General features: G+C 40.4%; 2 protein-coding genes across 2 annotated transcripts; both read left to right on the forward strand.

Annotated features, from left to right (window-relative positions):
- Positions 1-2,054: 2,054 nt before the first annotated feature.
- Positions 2,055-6,143, forward strand: chrnb4 (cholinergic receptor, nicotinic, beta 4 (neuronal)). Its single transcript, XM_035651918.1, has 6 exons — positions 2,055-2,192; positions 3,068-3,112; positions 3,353-3,462; positions 3,813-4,668; positions 4,771-4,866; positions 5,966-6,143. The coding sequence occupies exons 1-6, from the start codon at positions 2,079-2,081 to the stop codon at positions 6,128-6,130; spliced, it is 1,386 nt and encodes a 461-aa protein (XP_035507811.1). The 5' UTR covers positions 2,055-2,078; the 3' UTR covers positions 6,131-6,143.
- Positions 6,144-9,282: 3,139 nt separating this feature from the next.
- Positions 9,283-17,221, forward strand: chrna3 (cholinergic receptor, nicotinic, alpha 3). The gene is made up of 6 exons (XM_035651875.1): positions 9,283-9,482; positions 10,018-10,157; positions 12,611-12,655; positions 14,386-14,495; positions 14,808-16,008; positions 16,132-17,221. Exons 1-6 carry the CDS (start codon positions 9,422-9,424, stop codon positions 16,258-16,260), a joined length of 1,686 nt encoding a protein of 561 aa, XP_035507768.1. The 5' UTR covers positions 9,283-9,421; the 3' UTR covers positions 16,261-17,221.
- Positions 17,222-18,820: the final 1,599 nt, after the last annotated feature.

Consider the following 18,820-nt stretch of genomic DNA (forward strand, 5'->3'; position numbering starts at 1 on the left):
CTGTGGAGGTCCGACTGTGTTGAATGGGACCTCAGCCAAATGACTGACAATGGCACAGTCATGGCAGCATGCGCTGACCCACGGGGCTCGACTGTCGGTATGCCACGCCCTGCAAAGCTCCAGGAGTCTGTGGGTTGATAATGACACACACAGTTTGATCCTGAGCAAGAGGAGAAGCATTGGAGCTGGAAGTCTGGCACTGTCTTTACTTATAGTACACAGCATCTCCACATACAGTAGCTACACAAATGAACACGTGAGATGAATCTCTGAGGTTCTGCAGCCATGAATATCACTCTGCAGAATATTGACAACAGCAGCAATTATTCTTCAGTGAGCCCATCAGTAAGAGTCACCTCACCTCATTGGCATTTTTCTCACGAGTAAGCCGACTCAGCTACTCCAGCTGTAATAACCTGTATGTAAAGAAAATGGAAGAGGTAGCACTACATGTATTCATTCTGCTCCAGATGAGAAGCACTGATCATCAGTTTCAATCAGGCTTGTCTGTACCTCTGACATGGGCATTCATTTATCAGGGATGGAGGGAAGGAGTGTAAGTGTTGATATTCATAGCTAATTCTAATTTTAAAAGATACATCCAGTGGTTTGACTTTGGGCAAAAGCAGAATTATGCTGTGAAAATATCTGCCCTCATCCCAAATGTAATTTTAAAATTACTTCGGGGTCTTCATAACATTTCAGTGTAATTTCCACAACACAGTCATCCCTGGCAATCTTAATTGACAGCTGCTGTTTCCCTTAAGATTTGGAAAGTTGAACGTGTGGTTTGTACAAATTAGTTTGACACATTGGTGAGTATTTAGAAGAGGAACTTTACTTTGCGAAGCAGATTTGTTTACTTCCTTTTAGCGTTTCAGTTTAGCACAGAGGATATGACTGTACTTTGTCTACAGGGAGTTGCTGTGCAGGGTTAAAAACAAAATCAATTAAACCCTACACTCTCTCTTACACAATGATTTTTGGTTTGAGAAATGTTTGAGAGATATTTGTGTATATCAAATCAGTACATTCAAAAGGTTTGATGGCTGACCCATCCCTATCCATGTTTAGCCAAAAAAAAAAGGGTAAATTCAATTTTGGACCAGTATCATATCATGGCAACAGTCCAAAGCAGGAAGTAGTGCACCCTTTATGTAAAGAAGGAGATAGTAATAATATGGACGTCAGGGTGGTGGGCCAGGGAGTTTCCAGCTTTCATGTTATAGACCAGTTCATGTGCTGTCACGGACAAACAATAAATGCCTAACACTTTAAACACAGGAAATTAAAAAAGGCATTTTCCAAGTACTAATTCTGTGTCTGTATGTTAATTTGTGACTCTAAATTGTCCTTAGGTTAGGCCCTTAACACGAATGGTTGTTTGTCTCTTTGTGTCAGACCTGTGATAAACTGCCAGCGTGTCTAGGGTGTACCCCGCCTCTCGCCCAGTGTCAGCTGGAATCGACTCCAGCCCCCAGAGACCCTGTAAAGGATAAGCGGTTATAGATGATGGATGGATAATTCAGTGTCTTTGTGTCAGTTATGTTATGGCTTGGTTTATACCACATATGTATGAAAAAAATACATCATCTTGGGAAAGGGTAAAAAATAATTATACAAAATGAGATTTGGGGCAGCTGGATTGTTTGGACCATAGTGGGAAAGCACTGCAGTACACTTAGCCAATGACTTCTCACTGAATGATTTCCATGCATCTCCATCCTCAATTTCAAAAATAGTTCAGTGTGACAGCTGAATGTAGTGGCTTTAAACAACCAACTCAGCAGTCAAGACACGCAAAGAAGTGGAGCCAATCTGTACTTGTTAGTACTAATGGATTGAAAATCAGTAAGGAAAATACCAGTATGCTAAAAGAAAACAAGTAGCTAGCCATATCATAATAATGGTCTAATGTGTAATAAGCTTGGTTTCAAGCATAAAGTCTCTCTCCATGGAACACAAGTCTAATGATCTAAAGGTTTTGTCTTGCTATTTATATTTTGGATGTCTATACCTGTGCTCAAACTGTAACTGTGTCCCCAGGTAGCAGCTGTGCTTACTCAGAGGAGTGTCTCATGAACACTTTGCTTGAAAAGAAACGCTATAATCCGCTCATCCGCCCGGCTGTCAACAGGACCGAGAGAGTCACAGTGAAGCTGCAAGTGTCTCTGGCTCAGCTCATCAGTGTAGTAAGGCACCAAATTCTCTTGTCCACCATGACAATGTGTGTGTATTCATTTATGTGTGTGTGAGGGAATTAATATGTGCAAGGGTAACAAAGACGGAGACAGAAAGAGAAAGACAGAGTGAAAGAAGGAGAATAATAGAAAAGACAGAACAAGAGCCACAAAGCTTTGAGAAAGCAGTTAATTACAAACCAGCCTGTGCAGAGAGGCTGTAGCTCTAAACAGATGGATAAAGTAGAGGATAGATCTGGTCAGCTGTGATCTCTGCCTCTGTCATGTTCAGATTGAAACTTCAGCACATTGGATTAAAAGGAGCCATAAAGCTGTTTTAGCCACAGTGATAGAGGCTGCCCTCTGATTTACAGTGGAGGCTCCTCCCAGCTGCAGACCAAGGCAGCAAGGCTCATTCTCAGCTTCAGTTTATGAGACTGCATTGTACCCCTTGGAGTAATTGGCATTTGGTATCACTTTATTGGAAGCGTATGTCATAGCAGTGTGATGACAATGCCCCCAACAAACATGTTAACAAGCAATCTGTAAAGAGAGGTGGATTTAAATGCAGTTATTTTTTACTTTACTTCAAGCAAGAGTAAAGATGACAGAAAGAAGAAGGTTCATCTGAAGTGTTAGAAAAACTATCCTTGGTCACTGATTATTAATTTTTTATCCATTACTTTTATCAAACAATTTCAACTGTTCATCCACATTAATTTTAGATAACAATGTCAACTGTTTATATATTACTTGTTTAAATCAGTGTTAGCCAGTGTTATACAGTTATAAAATTTGCAAAAATGTCATAACCACTTTATTGTTCTTTCTGAGTCAATAGTATTTGTGTTCTGCAAGTAATTACCACCTAACGTGTACATTTCCAGAATGAAAGAGAACAGATCATGACTACAAATGTCTGGCTCACTCAGGTAAGTGTGACAAAGCTCAGTTATATACTCTCAGTCAGCCGATGTCTTGTTAAATGTCCTTTCCTCTGAACTTGAATTAAACCATATCCATTCTTCTTCTCTCAATGTGGAACAAAGTGCTTCTGTAATTGTGCTCCAAACGTATTTCAATGATAATGAAGCATGTAATTAGAAATGAGCTGGTCTTGAGAAAGTGTGTTGAAGTAAAGACTTGACGGCCAGCTCTCTCTGTCTCTCCAGCACTGGGTGGATTACAGGTTATCATGGGACCCTTCAAAATACGAAGGTATCGACAAGCTACGTATTCCTTCCCGACACATTTGGCTCCCAGATATTGTCCTGTACAACAAGTAAGCATCCCTAAAATTGATAGTGTTAGTTACAGAGAGATTTTACGTGCATTTATGCAATGTTTGCATTAAAAAATTAAAACAGACATTAATCTTTTTAAAAATCTGTCTATGTTTTCTTTGTAAGATTCAATCTCATCATTAATATCTTTCCCAATTGATTGTCTGAAAGCCTCTTAGGATGAGGGTTTTAGTCTGTCCTCTGTGGATTTCAGTTTTGATATTGATTTGACTGTCCTTGGCTGGGGAAAAAACCAATACAAATTTTCAGTATGAGTAGCTTTCCTCTTATCTTCTCTATGGCCCTAAGCCCATTAAAGTTTTCTTTCTCTATCTTCTTCTTCTCATAGCGCTGATGGTACCTATGAGGTGACAGTCTTTACCAATGCCGTTGTCCTTTACAATGGCAGCATCAACTGGCTTCCTCCAGCCATCTACAAAAGTGCCTGTAAGATTGAGGTCAAGCATTTTCCCTTCGACCAGCAGAATTGCACCCTCAAATTCCGCTCTTGGACATATGACCATACGGAGATCGACCTGATCCTGAAGTCTGAGGTGGCTAGCATGGATGATTTTACTCCCAGTGGTGAGTGGGATATCTTGGCGCTGCCAGGCAGACGAACTGTCAACCCTCTGGATCCCACCTATGTGGACCTCACGTATGACTTCATCATCAAGAGGAAGCCCCTTTTCTACACCATCAACCTCATCATCCCCTGTGTTTTGATCACCTCTCTGGCCATTCTGGTCTTCTACTTACCTTCAGACTGCGGGGAGAAGATGACCCTCTGCATCTCCGTCCTCTTGGCTCTCACTGTGTTCTTGCTTTTGATCTCAAAGATTGTTCCTCCCACCTCACTGGATGTGCCACTGATTGGCAAGTACCTGATGTTCACCATGGTGCTGGTGACCTTCTCCATTATCACTAGTGTGTGCGTGCTCAACGTGCACCACCGCTCTCCCAGCACCCACACCATGCCTTCCTGGGTCAAGCTGATATTTCTTGTGAAACTGCCTGCCTTGCTCTTCATGAGACGCCCTCACAATAACTCTGCACGCCAGAGACTTCAACAACAGCGGTGTCTACGGGCGAGGAGAGCCATTTTGGGCTTGGGTTACCCAGTTGGATCCAAAACAGGTATCAACATGTCGTCTTCTGCCCTGCTGTCTTCCGACTCTGTATTGTCCAACCCAGGACACCAAAATGTAGCTCCACCACTAAGCTACAGCCACTCTATCAGGAAAGGGGATGTGCGCCCCACTGATTACCTTCCTAGTGGTTTGACTTCTCCCCAAGACCTCCAGCAGCGAAGCAACTCAGATTGGGCTGCTGATGTCCAGGAGGCAGTGAACGGGGTGCGCTTTGTGGCTGAGCACATGATGGGAGATGATGATGATCAGAGTGTATGTATAAATTTAAACCTAATATTTTATTGCATCTATACAGCCATAAAACAATATTTCTGTATTTTTTATTTGCCACTAAAAAATATCACATCTTTTTGCATGTTTAAGGGTATAAAATTGAAATAGATAAAAGTGAATCACTGACCAAAACATGAGTATATAAACATTTCCTACACAAGTTGAACTGTGGATTATGTAGGTAAACGTTTTAAACCAGGAAGAAAAATATGTGGAATAAAAATGACACAAAGTTATGGGTGCAAAGATATTTTGTAAAGAAATACTACATTTACAAAACAAAAAATTACATTTTTTGTGTATGGAGTAAACAAACACACAATGTGTTCATCTGTGAGTTTTAGAGGTGCTGGTAGGTGAATTTTCTGACATTTGGAGAGAGCTGTTTTTCCCTGCTCACAGTTTATGCTAGCCTTGAGGAATAAATTCCCACAGATACAAGATAAACAAGAGATAAACAGAAAACGTGTGACAAAAACCTGATCCCAATAAAGTGGACGAAGGGTGTTTGATTGACATGATAATATTTATATTCTGTGACCCCCGAGGTGCAGGAGGAGATACCACTATCCTTTAAGTGGTGGCTGTGACCCAGAAAATTAAAGGTAGAATTTGGGTAATCAATTGCTTTCTCTGATAAATCAATAAAACAAGGAGGGAACCAGGAATGAGAATGATTTGTTTCAAAAGCTACCAAGGACAGCACTGAAAATGAGGTAAAAGGGTCAATAGCTATTTCAGTGCTGGTCTCAGCAATACGGAAACAGTCCTTACAGGGATGTAACTTAACTATGTTTCTGTTCAGATATTACTCTTTCATTATCATAAGAGTAAGTGTACCTCAGCAATATTACTGGTAAGACTGGATGTAATACATATGTAAATGGTTATAACAGAACCATGTATGTTCCAATTCAATACAATTCAACTGATTTCAAACACAATCTACTACCAGACACATTTACATTATTTAATGTGTCATTGTAGTTTTATAGTTTGTTTGGATGCAAAAGATAAAGTTTATTTTGCCAAAACATGCAGAGTGACTAATTTAAACTTGGTTTATGTATGTTTGCAGGTGATTGAGGACTGGAAGTATGTGGCTATGGTGGTGGATCGTATGTTCCTGTGGATCTTTGTGATAGTGTGTGTGGTGGGCACCCTGGGCTTATTTCTTCAGCCAGTCTTCCAGAGTCAGATTATTCCCAGCCAGCAGCCCAGCTCAGAAACCCCTCGCATATGATGAGCAATGAACAAGACAAGGCAAGTTTTAGGTTTTTTTTTCTTCAGCAATTAAGATGGTAGGATATATTCATATAAGCAGATGCAGACCAGTGGTAGTTGCAAAGTCTTTTTTCTTATAGCCTGTAATGCCATATTGGTGGGGTCAAAAAGCACAAATAGCAAACATCATGCGTGCCAAACCCCACAAATAAGGCAGACAAACCAAACAAAAAAGTACTTGCAACTACTCATTGTGTACAACAGTGGAACAGACAGGATCTCTGTGCGAGATAGAATGTGGATAAAATGTCTCCTAATAACCAAGACCATGTGGTTTTCAGCAGTACAACCCTCAGCATTTTGAGGGAAATGGGTCATCTGAAAAGGACCTAATGTGGAATCATCGCAGGTGATTTCCCTTCATGTCTACAAAAGACAGCTGCAGACCTGGACTGAATACCTCTCACAACACTGTCACAGTATGCTGAACTGTTGCAGAAATTTTCCCAATGTGACAGACACATGAGGAACATCTGTCTGCTGTCAGATGTTGTGTGGCTCCTTATTTGTGTTTATAATATGTCATTAAAATGTGATGTGTGATAAAAGAATGAACAATAAAAGCAAATGTGTGTCCTCTTTCAGTTTGATTAAATGTATGAAATCCCCAATAAAGTCTTAAAATTGTCAGGGTCTTGCCAAAGTGCTTAGTTAATCTATGTTGCTGGTGATAAAGTTTGTCCTCAGAGCCAATACGTAAGCTGAAGATGTGCCAATTAGAATTATACATCACATAGATAAGACAGCTGTTCACTTGAATGTGTGAGCAGGCAAAAAAATATGTTGATACAACACAACCGTTGGAGATGGATCTTGAGGACAAGTTCTTTTGCTATAGTTATAGCAACAGACCTGACACATACAGAACCCTTAAGCACTCTATGGCTTTAAATCTGTGAAGAAGAAAAAAACTAAATTCATTTGCTCTAGACACTGTAATCTTACAGCCACTCATTTTTGCCTTTACACCAGAGTTGATCTCTGTTAAGTGCTTATTTGTACAGACGGGCAAGTGCAGGCACACATAAATGATGCTTTACAAAACGCAAGACATGGTGAACTGAACCTTCACCCACCCCCACATACACAAACAAACACACAACATTTACTGCTCAATAAACAGTGCTGAGTGGGCTTGTTAGAGATTCTGCAGACTGTTGGTTCTTTTGTGAGACCTTCATTTAAATCAAGAGATAGCAATCAGCATCTATGTTAATGGCCGGACTTGCTTTGCTTTAATCTCTGTTTACAGTTTTCATGATCATTCTAGGCTTTTTCATTGACCTGTTAGCTTCCTGTCAATAGTGAAAAGAGACGGCACATTGCCACAGCATATCCATCAACAGTTAATCTGTTCAATCCAAGCTAAGCAGGAGGAGTTGTCATTCAACACTCTGTAGAAGGTCCCATAAATCACAAGCTTTATGTCAGCAGCCTTTTGTCATTAGTTTCCAATAAGGGATGCATGAAAACTCCAAGAGTTATCCTTCTATGTAAACAAGCATATATATATTTATAGCTTTTACTAAGATCTACCGTAATATAGTCCTTGGAAAGTTGAAGATTCAGACGAAATTACATGTTTCACTCCAAGTCAGGATAACCTTTGCAGCATGAGATGCTTGGAAACTGTTTGTCACTAGGATAGTCTTGTTAAATGATGCAAGCCTCCGCTGAAGTATTCAATGTGTAGGAGAAAGAAAACGTAGCGAAGGTCAAATTAACATTTCCTTCTATTCTCATGTGATGTAACTCTATATTAATCCCCCATGGGGGCGATTCTCTTTTCACCTGTCCCACTAAAAGGAGTTGAGTGTGCAGGGTCAGACACCAGACAGCATCTCTGGTGCTGGTGGGGATTTATTTATTGTTTGAGGGCAGTTCAGCATGGCTGAAAAGCACTTGGACATCCCCTTAATCCAGCTGAAGGACAGGACTGTCACCCCACTGGACCACCCTGCTGACTAAATGAGAGAAAAATACTGCTCTACACTAACAATCAAGAAAGAAACAAGGAAAGCCAGACTTCAAAGAAAGAGCAATAACCCAATTATAAGTTGGCTTTCCAGCCAATATTGATATATATTTAAAAGAAAAAACACAGGATATTATGTGAAAACCAACATAAAGAATCAATCAGTCAATCAAGAAAAATGTGGTTATGTTCTTAAGGTGCCACTGAGGGCCACTCAAACCCTATCCCAGTGGAACACAGGGGCTATTTATATTGTTTGCTGAACTGAAGGCTATTTGGTAATTTAATATGGACGTCTGCTGCACTGTTTGGGTGTTTGAACACCACCTGGGTCCATGTTCACTACCCACGGATGATGTTAACTCTGCACAACCTCGGTGCCAAAGTGTCTTCATGCAAAAGATCCAAATGGCTTTGAGTTAAAGCCCCTGAAAACCTGGCTTCAGTTGTATGTGTTTTGTTATAACATCATATAGTTTTGAATAAATAAATAACAATCAAAGTTTTTTGAAAAGTATTAACACTATAAGTAAATAACAAACGCAGTCTGTGGGTGTGGTTGGAACAGATTTGATTGACAGTAATCAAACAGCCCAACAACTGTCATCAGATTCTGATTAACATGCTTAATCCTGATTGGTGCACAAAAGTACGTGACATATCGTTTTACCAACTGAGCCTGGCCCACTTCAGACCAGTGAAGCTCTGAAGAAATAAAACAACACAGATCTCTCGTCAGATAACCAAAACCGGTTCTAACTCTGGTGGAAAGTAGTGTGTTTCATATAGGATCCCATCCCTCACAGTTGATTAAATAAAGGTCTTTAAAAAGAGGGAGGATATTTTTTTTCCCCAACTCCCCCCACTCTTGTTTAAAGCAGTGTCTTCCAAAAAGTGCGCAATCTAATTTCAGTCGGTTCTATGGTGGGTTGTTTTTCCCCATCCAAAATGCAGACACGTCTTGATTTTGACTCCTTCTTTAATGAACTAGTCAAAATCAATTAAATGCCTGATTTGTAGCCTGTTGTGATCTTTAAGTGGCCATTTCCCCCTTTGTTTTATCAGAGGAAGTCGCAATTGGTGGAATCTTTTTTTGCAGTGGCAATGTGCCTCCTATCCGTGACTGTGTGTGTCAGTGTGGCTCTGCCTCCCTCTCTCTGCCTCTGTCTGTAGCTGCGGACGCGCTTTCACTCTTTCCACTTTCTCCTCCTGTCTGCTCCGGGAGCGCTGCTGCCACTGACCCTGGATCCATTGCAATTCGTCATTTGAAACAGGATGAAAGCCAATTTTTACTTCGTTTTGCCCGCATGTTCTTTCCTTCTGTTTCTTCTCCCAGGTGAGTAATAAGCTGGGCTACTACTTTGACATAACATTTTGTGACTTACTTGTTGCGTTACATAACTGTGTTTAATAATATTGCCTCAGTTAATGATAAAAAAATGCCTTTTACCTGTACAAAATTAGAAATTCAGTATACGAGTTACTGTAGCCTATATATTATTATTATAAGCATTTTCAATAGAAATATCCTCACATTGAAATCCTACAATTTATATAACTTAAACATTCTGGGAAATCAAGGTAACAAATGAGGATTTATGGCTATTTATTTATTTATGGCTATGTTGTTAATCAATTTAAGGGGATGCATGTGTTTGTATGGGTGCCAATTATTATTCTTTACAATGTGGAAATAAATCAGAATAGCACAGCTAACACGCTAAGACTTACACTGCTCTTCTGGATTGATGATAACTAACAAACAATCATCTGGCTGTTAGTCACCTTGTAATCAAGCTGAACTGTTAGATATACCCAATTAAAGCACACTGCAGTGACATATCCATGTCTGACCCTCTGCTTTTATTCAGGAGGCTCCTGTTCAGAAGCAGAGCACAAGCTGTTCTCTGTGATATTCACTAACTATAACCAGTACATACGACCGGTGGAAAATGTGACCGACCCAGTTATTGTGCAGTTCGAGGTGTCCATGTCACAGCTGGTCAAAGTGGTGAGTAGCCTGCAAAATGTTTTTTCACTGTTTCTGTGAAGTGTTGATGTCTGGACTGCTACTTCCCCACAGTCAAGCATATCACTCTGCTTAATGAGCAGTCATGGCCTGAGAGAAAAAACGGCGTAAAACATGGAGCATCTGAGCATGAGAAGAAACAGGTTGTGTGTCGATTAGTGGACAACAAAGTTTTAGAGAAGGGGACAATTGCAATCTGAGACACCTGAGATAGCCTATACTCGCTGCCACTGCACAGTAGCCCCTGGTTTATAATCCTGAGGAGGGAACTAGATGAAAAGGGGCTATGTGTCTGGCCAAGACAAGATGGGAAATGTCAGCTGTCTGAGTACTTCTCTGTTTCGGCAGCCTCAATCACTGCCACCTCAGATTTGGGTTTTGCTGGAGCTTGCTGACTGCCGACTGGCGGGGCAGACAGACAGCTCTCTAACTTGACTCAGACAGGTCCAGAGTGGATGTCAATAATTAAGCAAAAAGGCTCGCGTTGGACTAGGAGGACAGCTTCATTCACAAAATGAACAGCTTTAGTTATATTGTACACCAATACGTTCTGCTTGCGTTGATTGACAAGAGGAGACACTCATCAGCTCTTTCACAACATTTTAACCGTAACAGCCTTTCACTGTATCAAAGGGATTTGCGTTAAAAGAAATTTTGGGAAACTCACTTATTTTTTCTTGCAGAGAGTTAGATGAGAAGCTCCATATTGCTCTCTTGTTTGAACAGTAAATACAATGCTACAGTAAGGACACTTGTTAGCTTAGCTTAGCATAAAGAATGAAAGCAGGCGGAAAGCTACAGTAGCATGACTCTGTCCAAAGGTGAAAAAAAATCACCCTCTTAAAACTGAAAAGAGGTGCAGTGAGTTAGAGGTGCTGATAGATCCAGGCTAGCTGTTTCCCCTGTTTCCAGACTTTGTGCTAAGCTAAGCTAACCGTCTCCTTTTTATCAGCCAATAGCAGCCAAAAATATAAAAGTATGTCACTATGTTTGCAGTAGTAGCCTATGTAGACAAGGTTTTTTCAAGATAGAATAGATCATGTGGGGTCTGACACATTGCAGCCCATCTCCATCCGTTTTCCTACACAGGCAATCTTTTTTTTTCTTTCTCTAAAGAGATAGATGAGTATTGAAGACCAGTCTGGATCTAGAGATGACAAAAAGATGAAGCATATTTTGTTAGATTCTCTTTAAACCAGTTGATGTAGCAGGCTGCAGAGCTCCTCGCGCTGATGGATGACTATTAGTCCCTCCCCACACCTGGTGCTCCTAACCCAGATGCAATTGATATTGGTCAGCCTACACCAATTACAGCAGGGGCGTATGAGCTCATTTAAACCATCAATAGCTCATCGGCTGAGCTGGCTCGGTCATCATCTCACAATCTGGAATCATATAAAGCAGGTGGCGGTGTGGAACAGTGGTAACAGAGACTGTATGATGAAGAAATAGCATAGTGGTGGGTTTCTTGCAAGACGTACATGAGAAGATTGATACCACTCTCATGTCTTTCCATTAAATATGCAGATATTGCCAGGAATCAGTGCTTAGCTTAGCATAACGCTCCAGGGCTTTAGTTTCATATTTAAAGCACTGAGAGTGGTATCAATTTTCTCATCTAACTTTCGGAAAGAAAGCAAAGTATTTCCAAAAATGTCTTACTATTACTTTAAGTCCTCGGCATGATCAGATCATGTGGTCAGTTGGAGTATATGTTCCCAAGATACAGTACCAGATGAAATGGTGCTACTCCTGCATTTCGGCCATTCCAAAAACCATGCAGATATCCAAGCCTTTATTGTACATCCTGGTGAATAAACGAACTGAATTCTAAATGAATCTTTCACTGACCTGAACTGGAACATATTGTATTTCCTCTCTGCACTGAATGATGTGGTGCTAAGATGCAGGATGTGTGTCTTAGCTATAAAAGGTCTATAAAATCACCATTCTGTCAAAGATAATCCAATTAAAGTTGTCCATTGGCCTTCTGTCCACCTGTGCCTACCAGCCATGCAGAACCTCGCCTGGATACTAAATAGTAACACGAATGGTTAATGTTATGCACTGGGTCATGAGATTTGTTCATTCACGGTCTAAGTCACACATAAGCCTGACGTCCACAGTTTTTCTCCCTTCCCCCCCTTAGCCTCTGCTACAGCTTTATCACAGAGTTGTTAGCATAAAAGTTAAGGCTGTGCTGCGACCTCCTGGTTCCAGCTGTCATGTGGGTTACGCTCCAGGTGTGGAGGACTCAGGTGTGCCTCTCTTAATCCTCCTTTCTGGGATACGCAGGGGTCTGACCCTGCAGACAAAACATAAACAATCCTCCTGTTGTGAATTGGATGATAGCCTGTGACAGTGTTCTTCCTGTTTAAATGTATTGGTTTTTCTTTGCTTCTATGTCTTCATTATCAATTCTGTTCTGTTCTCAGGATGAAGTCAATCAGATCATGGAGACAAATCTGTGGCTAAGACATGTAAGTTTATGATACATGACTGTGCAAATGGACCTTGAGTAAGGACATCAAGTATGGATCCAGCCTTCTGTCATATAGGATTCTTTGGGGACAGACTGACAAGTTGAATTATTCATGGAAGGGAGCTTTTTAAACACATTGATCCTTCTAGTCTGTTTTTTTTTATATCCCATGCACTGAGAGTTCATGGGCAGTTTTATAATGTTTCTAAAACAATTTGACAGTTGTCTGGAATTTATCATACTTGCCAAAGTCCATATTATTCCTTTTGAGACTGTGACACAAACCATCTGCAGTATATTGAACCTAAAGGAATAAACAGATTTACTAAGTCTACAACAGAAATAAAGCAGTGCCCATGCATGCTGTATGGCTTGGTAGTTTTGTCATTTACCTAGCCCCACATGATGTTTCTGCTGCCATGATGCATAGTGCAGTGAACCAGTTTTGAATCAAATGAGGCAGGGCAGGTCTCCAGGTCCCATATTACAAGTGCCGAGCAAATACTTATCTGTGCTGGAGCCATGTTCATGCTAAAGGGTTGAGCTGTAATTGCTCTTTGGTGCTGAGAGCTGAAGCACTTATTTTAATGTTATCTGTTGTTTTAGAGTCTCTCTAAGCAACGTACAAACAGCATGGTGAGGTACATTTCCCCTGTTGGCCGTACAAATCCTACAATAAAATTAAGATTCTTACAATTTCTTAATTAAGTGAAGGTTGCTTCATTATTGTTGCTTTATGGGTCTCATGAGGATTACTGGCTGTCCTCAAGAGGGGGTCAAAATAGTGGCCAAATGGTCCATAAAACACACTGTAAACTGTGGTCCATTATATCTCCTCTCAAACTACATAAAGTATAAGCTCTGTTTATATGCCACAGTTGGAGATGACAACTTCTCATTGTTTTTTATGAGGGGCATTTCACAAGAGAATGCGTTTAAATTCAATCAGAGTAGATTTTGCATAGTAAACGATGATCCCCAAGAGGAAACAACTGCTGCCCTCTTTTTTTATATCTGTTTTGTTGCTTTATGAAGCTGTTTACGACAAACTTGTTTTTTTTAAGCCGCTTGGATTGAAAGATTACTCTTGCCAAAGTTATGATTGTACCCTGGAACTTGCTATTATGTTTGTTTGGAAGGGATAATTTGCTCTAGGAATTGCAGTGTCTGTCTGTTGGTTGGCAGTTCTTTTGGATTGTCATGAAATTTTTTACAGACATTTATGGTCCCTAGAAAAAGCGTCTTAATAACTTTGGTGATCCCCTGACTATTTGTGGTTTTGAGTGAAAGGGATTACCATGAAATATTTGCAATACTAATTAGATTTCCATCCACCTCATAGTACTTTGTATTTGCTAACACAAGCATGCTAAGAAGTTTTAACTAACATGCATGTTAGCATGCTAAAATTTTATATCTTGTATTTTATGTCTTTGAATCAGCAGTGGAAGATAAGTTAATGAGTACTAAAATCTCTGAGTTTAGTGCCTTCATTGAGTTACAAATTCTGGTTAAAGGGTAAAACTAACCAACTTGATTTGTGAGCTGAATTCCGTTCAGAAAACAGATTCAAAACCAATTTCATTGTATACACACAGCAGGAGCTTCATTCATGTCTTAAATTGACTTCAAAATTGTTAGCCATTATTTTGGAAAGTTTTGTCTAATATTGTAATTTCTCTGTTTGTTTTTATTTATGTAAATGGATCACCCTGTTTTGTTTTTCAGATCTGGAATGACTACAAACTCAGATGGAATCCAAAAGATTTTGGAGGAGTCGAGTTTATCCGAGTGCCGTCCAACAGGATATGGAAGCCAGACATTGTACTGTACAACAAGTGAGCATAACAAACAAAAAATCTGGCTCAACAACCTCATTGATTTTTGGGTGCATTTATGTTAAAGGATTGCCAAACAGTGACAAGCTATATCAGTCTCCATTGCTCATTTTGCATGGGTTATTTTATGTTTTGCATATTCTTAACTGACTGGAATGGAGGGTGCAATTTACTGAAATGATAAAGCATCTTTTTTGATTGATATCTACATCACACAATAGTCAATTGATAATCCCCTTCTATTTAATCTTCAATCTCTAAACCTTCACTTTGTGTTCCTCTTTTGTTCTCTTACTCATTCTCTCTCTACAGTGCAGTCGGAGATTTCCAGGTTGATGACAAAACAAAGGCCTTGCTTCGTTACAATGGGGATGTTACCTGGATCCCCCCAGCCATATTCAAGAGCTCCTGCAAGATTGACGTCACTTACTTCCCTTTCGACTACCAAAACTGCACCATGAAGTTCGGCTCCTGGACATACGACAAGGCCAAGATAGATCTGGTGCTAATTGGCTCAACCATCAACCTCAAGGACTTCTGGGAGACTGGGGAGTGGATAATCATCGACGCCCCTGGTTACAAACATGACATTAAGTACAACTGCTGCGAGGAAATCTACACAGATATCACTTACTCTTTGTACATCCGCCGTCTGCCACTGTTCTACACCGTCAACATGATCATCCCCTGCCTCCTCATCTCCTTCCTCACCGTGCTCGTTTTCTACCTGCCGTCTGATTGTGGAGAGAAAATCACTCTGTGTATCTCCGTCCTCCTGTCTTTAACTGTCTTCCTCCTCGTCATAACAGAGACTATCCCCTCTACCTCGCTAGTCATCCCCCTGATTGGCGAGTACCTCCTCTTCACCATGATCTTTGTCACCCTCTCTATTGTCATCACTGTTTTTGTGTTGAATGTCCACTACCGCACACCAAAGACCCACACTATGCCCTGCTGGGTACGCAAAGTGTTCCTGGGATTATTGCCCAGGGTGATGTTCATGACTAGGCCAGAGAGGGACCCTGAGCAAGTAACAACGCCTGGCAATGTTCAGAGCATGCATTCAAGGCCCTGTGCTGTTCATTCATCAGGTACTTTGCAGAAACAGCACAAACCTCAGGCCCTGGCCTCCAGCGTGGTGTCCAGCCTAACAAACCGCCAGCGGCTTTTCAACAACACAGAGCTCACCAATCTCAATAATTTAAGTGGAAACCCAGCCAAAGGTGTAAACTCTGCGTTCTTGTGCTGCGAGGGCCGGTGTAACTGCTGCTGGCATCAAAGATCCAGCAAACTGCCTGCAGACTCTGGGGGAGGGAGCGGAGGACTGGGCAGCCTGGGGGCGCTGACTGGAGGCAGTGCTGTTGGGGTCGGAGGGGGGAGTCAGTGCTCCAGCTCTGAGTCTCTGGATGGAGGAATAATGCCCCTGTTGCCGCTCTCCCCTGAGGTCAGGGAGGCTATTGAGAGTGTCAGATACATAGCAGAGAACATGAGACTACAAAATGAAGCAAAGGAGGTGAGTGCTCACAATCATAAAAACATGTTAAACCATAGCCTTTAATCAGTAATTTGCTTTTAAGGAAACTATGACAATATTACCATATATTTTCCATATGTTTTTGGTGTGATCCTCTCACAGGTTCAGGATGACTGGAAGTACGTTGCCATGGTTATCGACAGGATCTTCCTGTGGGTTTTTGTCCTTGTGTGCATCCTGGGAACAGCTGGTCTCTTCCTCCAGCCCCTATTGCTTGGGGAGGACATTTGAATCAGTTTGACAAAACTAATACTCCAGACTGTTGAACTGCAAAGTATTCCTTAGATTCCTGCCTCGGCTCAGACAGAGAAAATACAGAGGCGGTCCAAAGTTAAGAAGGGCAGATCACTGTGTCTGCCAAATGTTGATGCAAATGGTTTTGTTGACCGTTTTTTTCACAGATAGAGTCGATGATTTCTGTTTGAAGAAGTGTCTTAAGGACTTTCCAATGCTGAGGACATGGCTTACAAACAATGGTAAAGACCAAATTGTACAAAATTGTTCTGCAGTAAATGGCAATGCAGTCTATAATGCCAAGGCAACACCCAGAATCAAAGACCTGTAATTTTTATTTTGATGAGTAAATGATACATTTGATCACTGATCAAATGTATTTAATCTAAAGCTCCTAATTTCACATGAAGAAAATATGTACATACAGTCACAAATGCAACCGTACAAGACCAACCGTGTTTGAATTACCATTATTTTCCATGAAAAGTAAATTTCAAATATTTTCTTCTTTTAAATTATATGTCATTATTAAGTGCCATGCCAAAAATATATCTGTGTTTATGGTGATCAGAACAACAGAACAGAACAAACTGTGTAACATTTTCCACATTTAACGTGGATTTCCATGATTGTGGCGACCAAGCAAGGTTGTCGACTGTGTTCAAAGAGTGACATCATGTGGGAATTCCTTGCTACTACAAATGATAGCACGACTTTCTGACAGTTAAAGGAATATGTCACCCATTTTGCCATACTGTCTGTATCATATTCCCAGTTGTAAAATGTTATGGAAAGTTATACTGATTTAAATTATCTTATGCATAAAGAGAGCTGCTGTTTGATCTGCATAGCATGACCTTCTGGACTGGGTGACTTGAGAAAATGTCATCTAGAATGTTTTGTGTTCATGCAAATTGAATATTTACAATGTCCTTAAAGTATTTGGTTTGCATCTGTAAATACACATTTCAGTTGTTTTACTTGCATATTTCTGTAAATAAATCTTTAAAATAGTTATGAAAAGGTGTAAGCTGGACCTGTATCTGTGTCACTGAGGCTCTGTTTATTACTCTGTTCCACATCCTCTTTGCCCCCTTGGAGCTAACTCAGTTTATTGGATCACAATCAATATAGAGGGCAAGTGATGAAGGACCTTATCTCTTTTCTTCATCTAACCATTCTTCCTGGCCAAAGACAATTTTCTGCTCTCTTTACGCTGCCTCTCAATAGCTCAGTGCTAACACCACAGGTCTGATGCTGTCAGAGGTAAGGGTCAAATTCTCACGTGTACTTGAAAACTCAAAAAGCCATGGTTGTGTTTTATTTTCTCCACTTGTTGATAAAATGATCTTAAGACACTTCATATCATCATAATCTACCTGTTAGGTACAAGCTACCAGAAACAGAATGTCTGCATTTAAAGAGCTGTGGTTATATGACAGGAAAATATGCCTGCGATGACAGATTTTAAGATTTGCTTGTGTATTTCATCAGCTGATATTCAAAAAGTCTAACTCAAGTGACTCATCCATGTCTGAGCATTGTGCGTGGGGTCTGACTGTCAGTAACTCACTGTCTGATTCTTATTATACAAATAACAATCAGAGCAGATGGCGAGCTGTGTGATTACATGAAAATCCAGCCCATATTAATTGAATGCTGGCAGGGAAGCACAGACAGATACTGTATTAGCTCTCTGTCACATCTGATAAGAAACCCCTGGCCAATGAATTTAATTAAAGCTCACTTAGAACTCATGTGTGGCTGATCTGCAGGAGAGCAGGAGATCTACCAAACAGATACTGTATGATGTACAAAACAAACGAGCTTCTAAAGGTATCAGAGAATATCTTCTCGTGTGTCCTTTTGAGAGATTATGTCTTGCAAAGGTTGACTATGAACAAGGGTGAAAAAAATTAAAGTACTTACTTGCCAACCATCGCTCAATATATAAGCATGCATGATTTTGAACTGACAATGTTTAATTTTGGAGCAAAGGGGTTCAAATGTCACAGCAGAATGCACAGGAAGTGGTTAATTATAGTTTACTGTTGCAGCTGTCTGTAGGTGTAGCCACTGAAATGATAGGTGCCTGTACAGGGTTTCACAAGATGCTGTGGAGGTTGTCTATGGGTGTCACATTGCCTATTACCATGAAAATAATCACCCTTCTTCTATGTAAGTACATTGACAACTGATATTTTTTATTATTTGTATTTATAATCAAGTGAACCTTTGTGTGCAGGTATAAGGAGAAATTATCAATTTAATTTTTCTTTTTCTTCAAGGTGCTCTTGCATATCAAGTCACAAGCGAAACTAATGGTGAGCTCTCTATCATGAGATGACATCTGTGTGCTGTATTCCTAATGTGATTTATTTGCATTGTATCATTTATCAATTCAATGTCTGTCTCTGTCAAATCAATGTTACAGATATTGTTCTTGCGAAGATCCTGACCCAACAGAAATCTATAAGTGAGAACAGTGACCTCTATGTTATCTGCAGCACATTTGGGTTGAAGAAACAGACCGAGGTGTATGTTTATTTATGTAGGA

The sequence above is a fragment of the Morone saxatilis genome, unplaced genomic scaffold, assembly GCF_004916995.1.
Source record: "Morone saxatilis isolate NCDOM2014 unplaced genomic scaffold, NCSU_SB_2.0 Contig11, whole genome shotgun sequence".
In the NCBI taxonomy this organism is placed as follows: Eukaryota; Metazoa; Chordata; class Actinopteri; family Moronidae; genus Morone; species Morone saxatilis.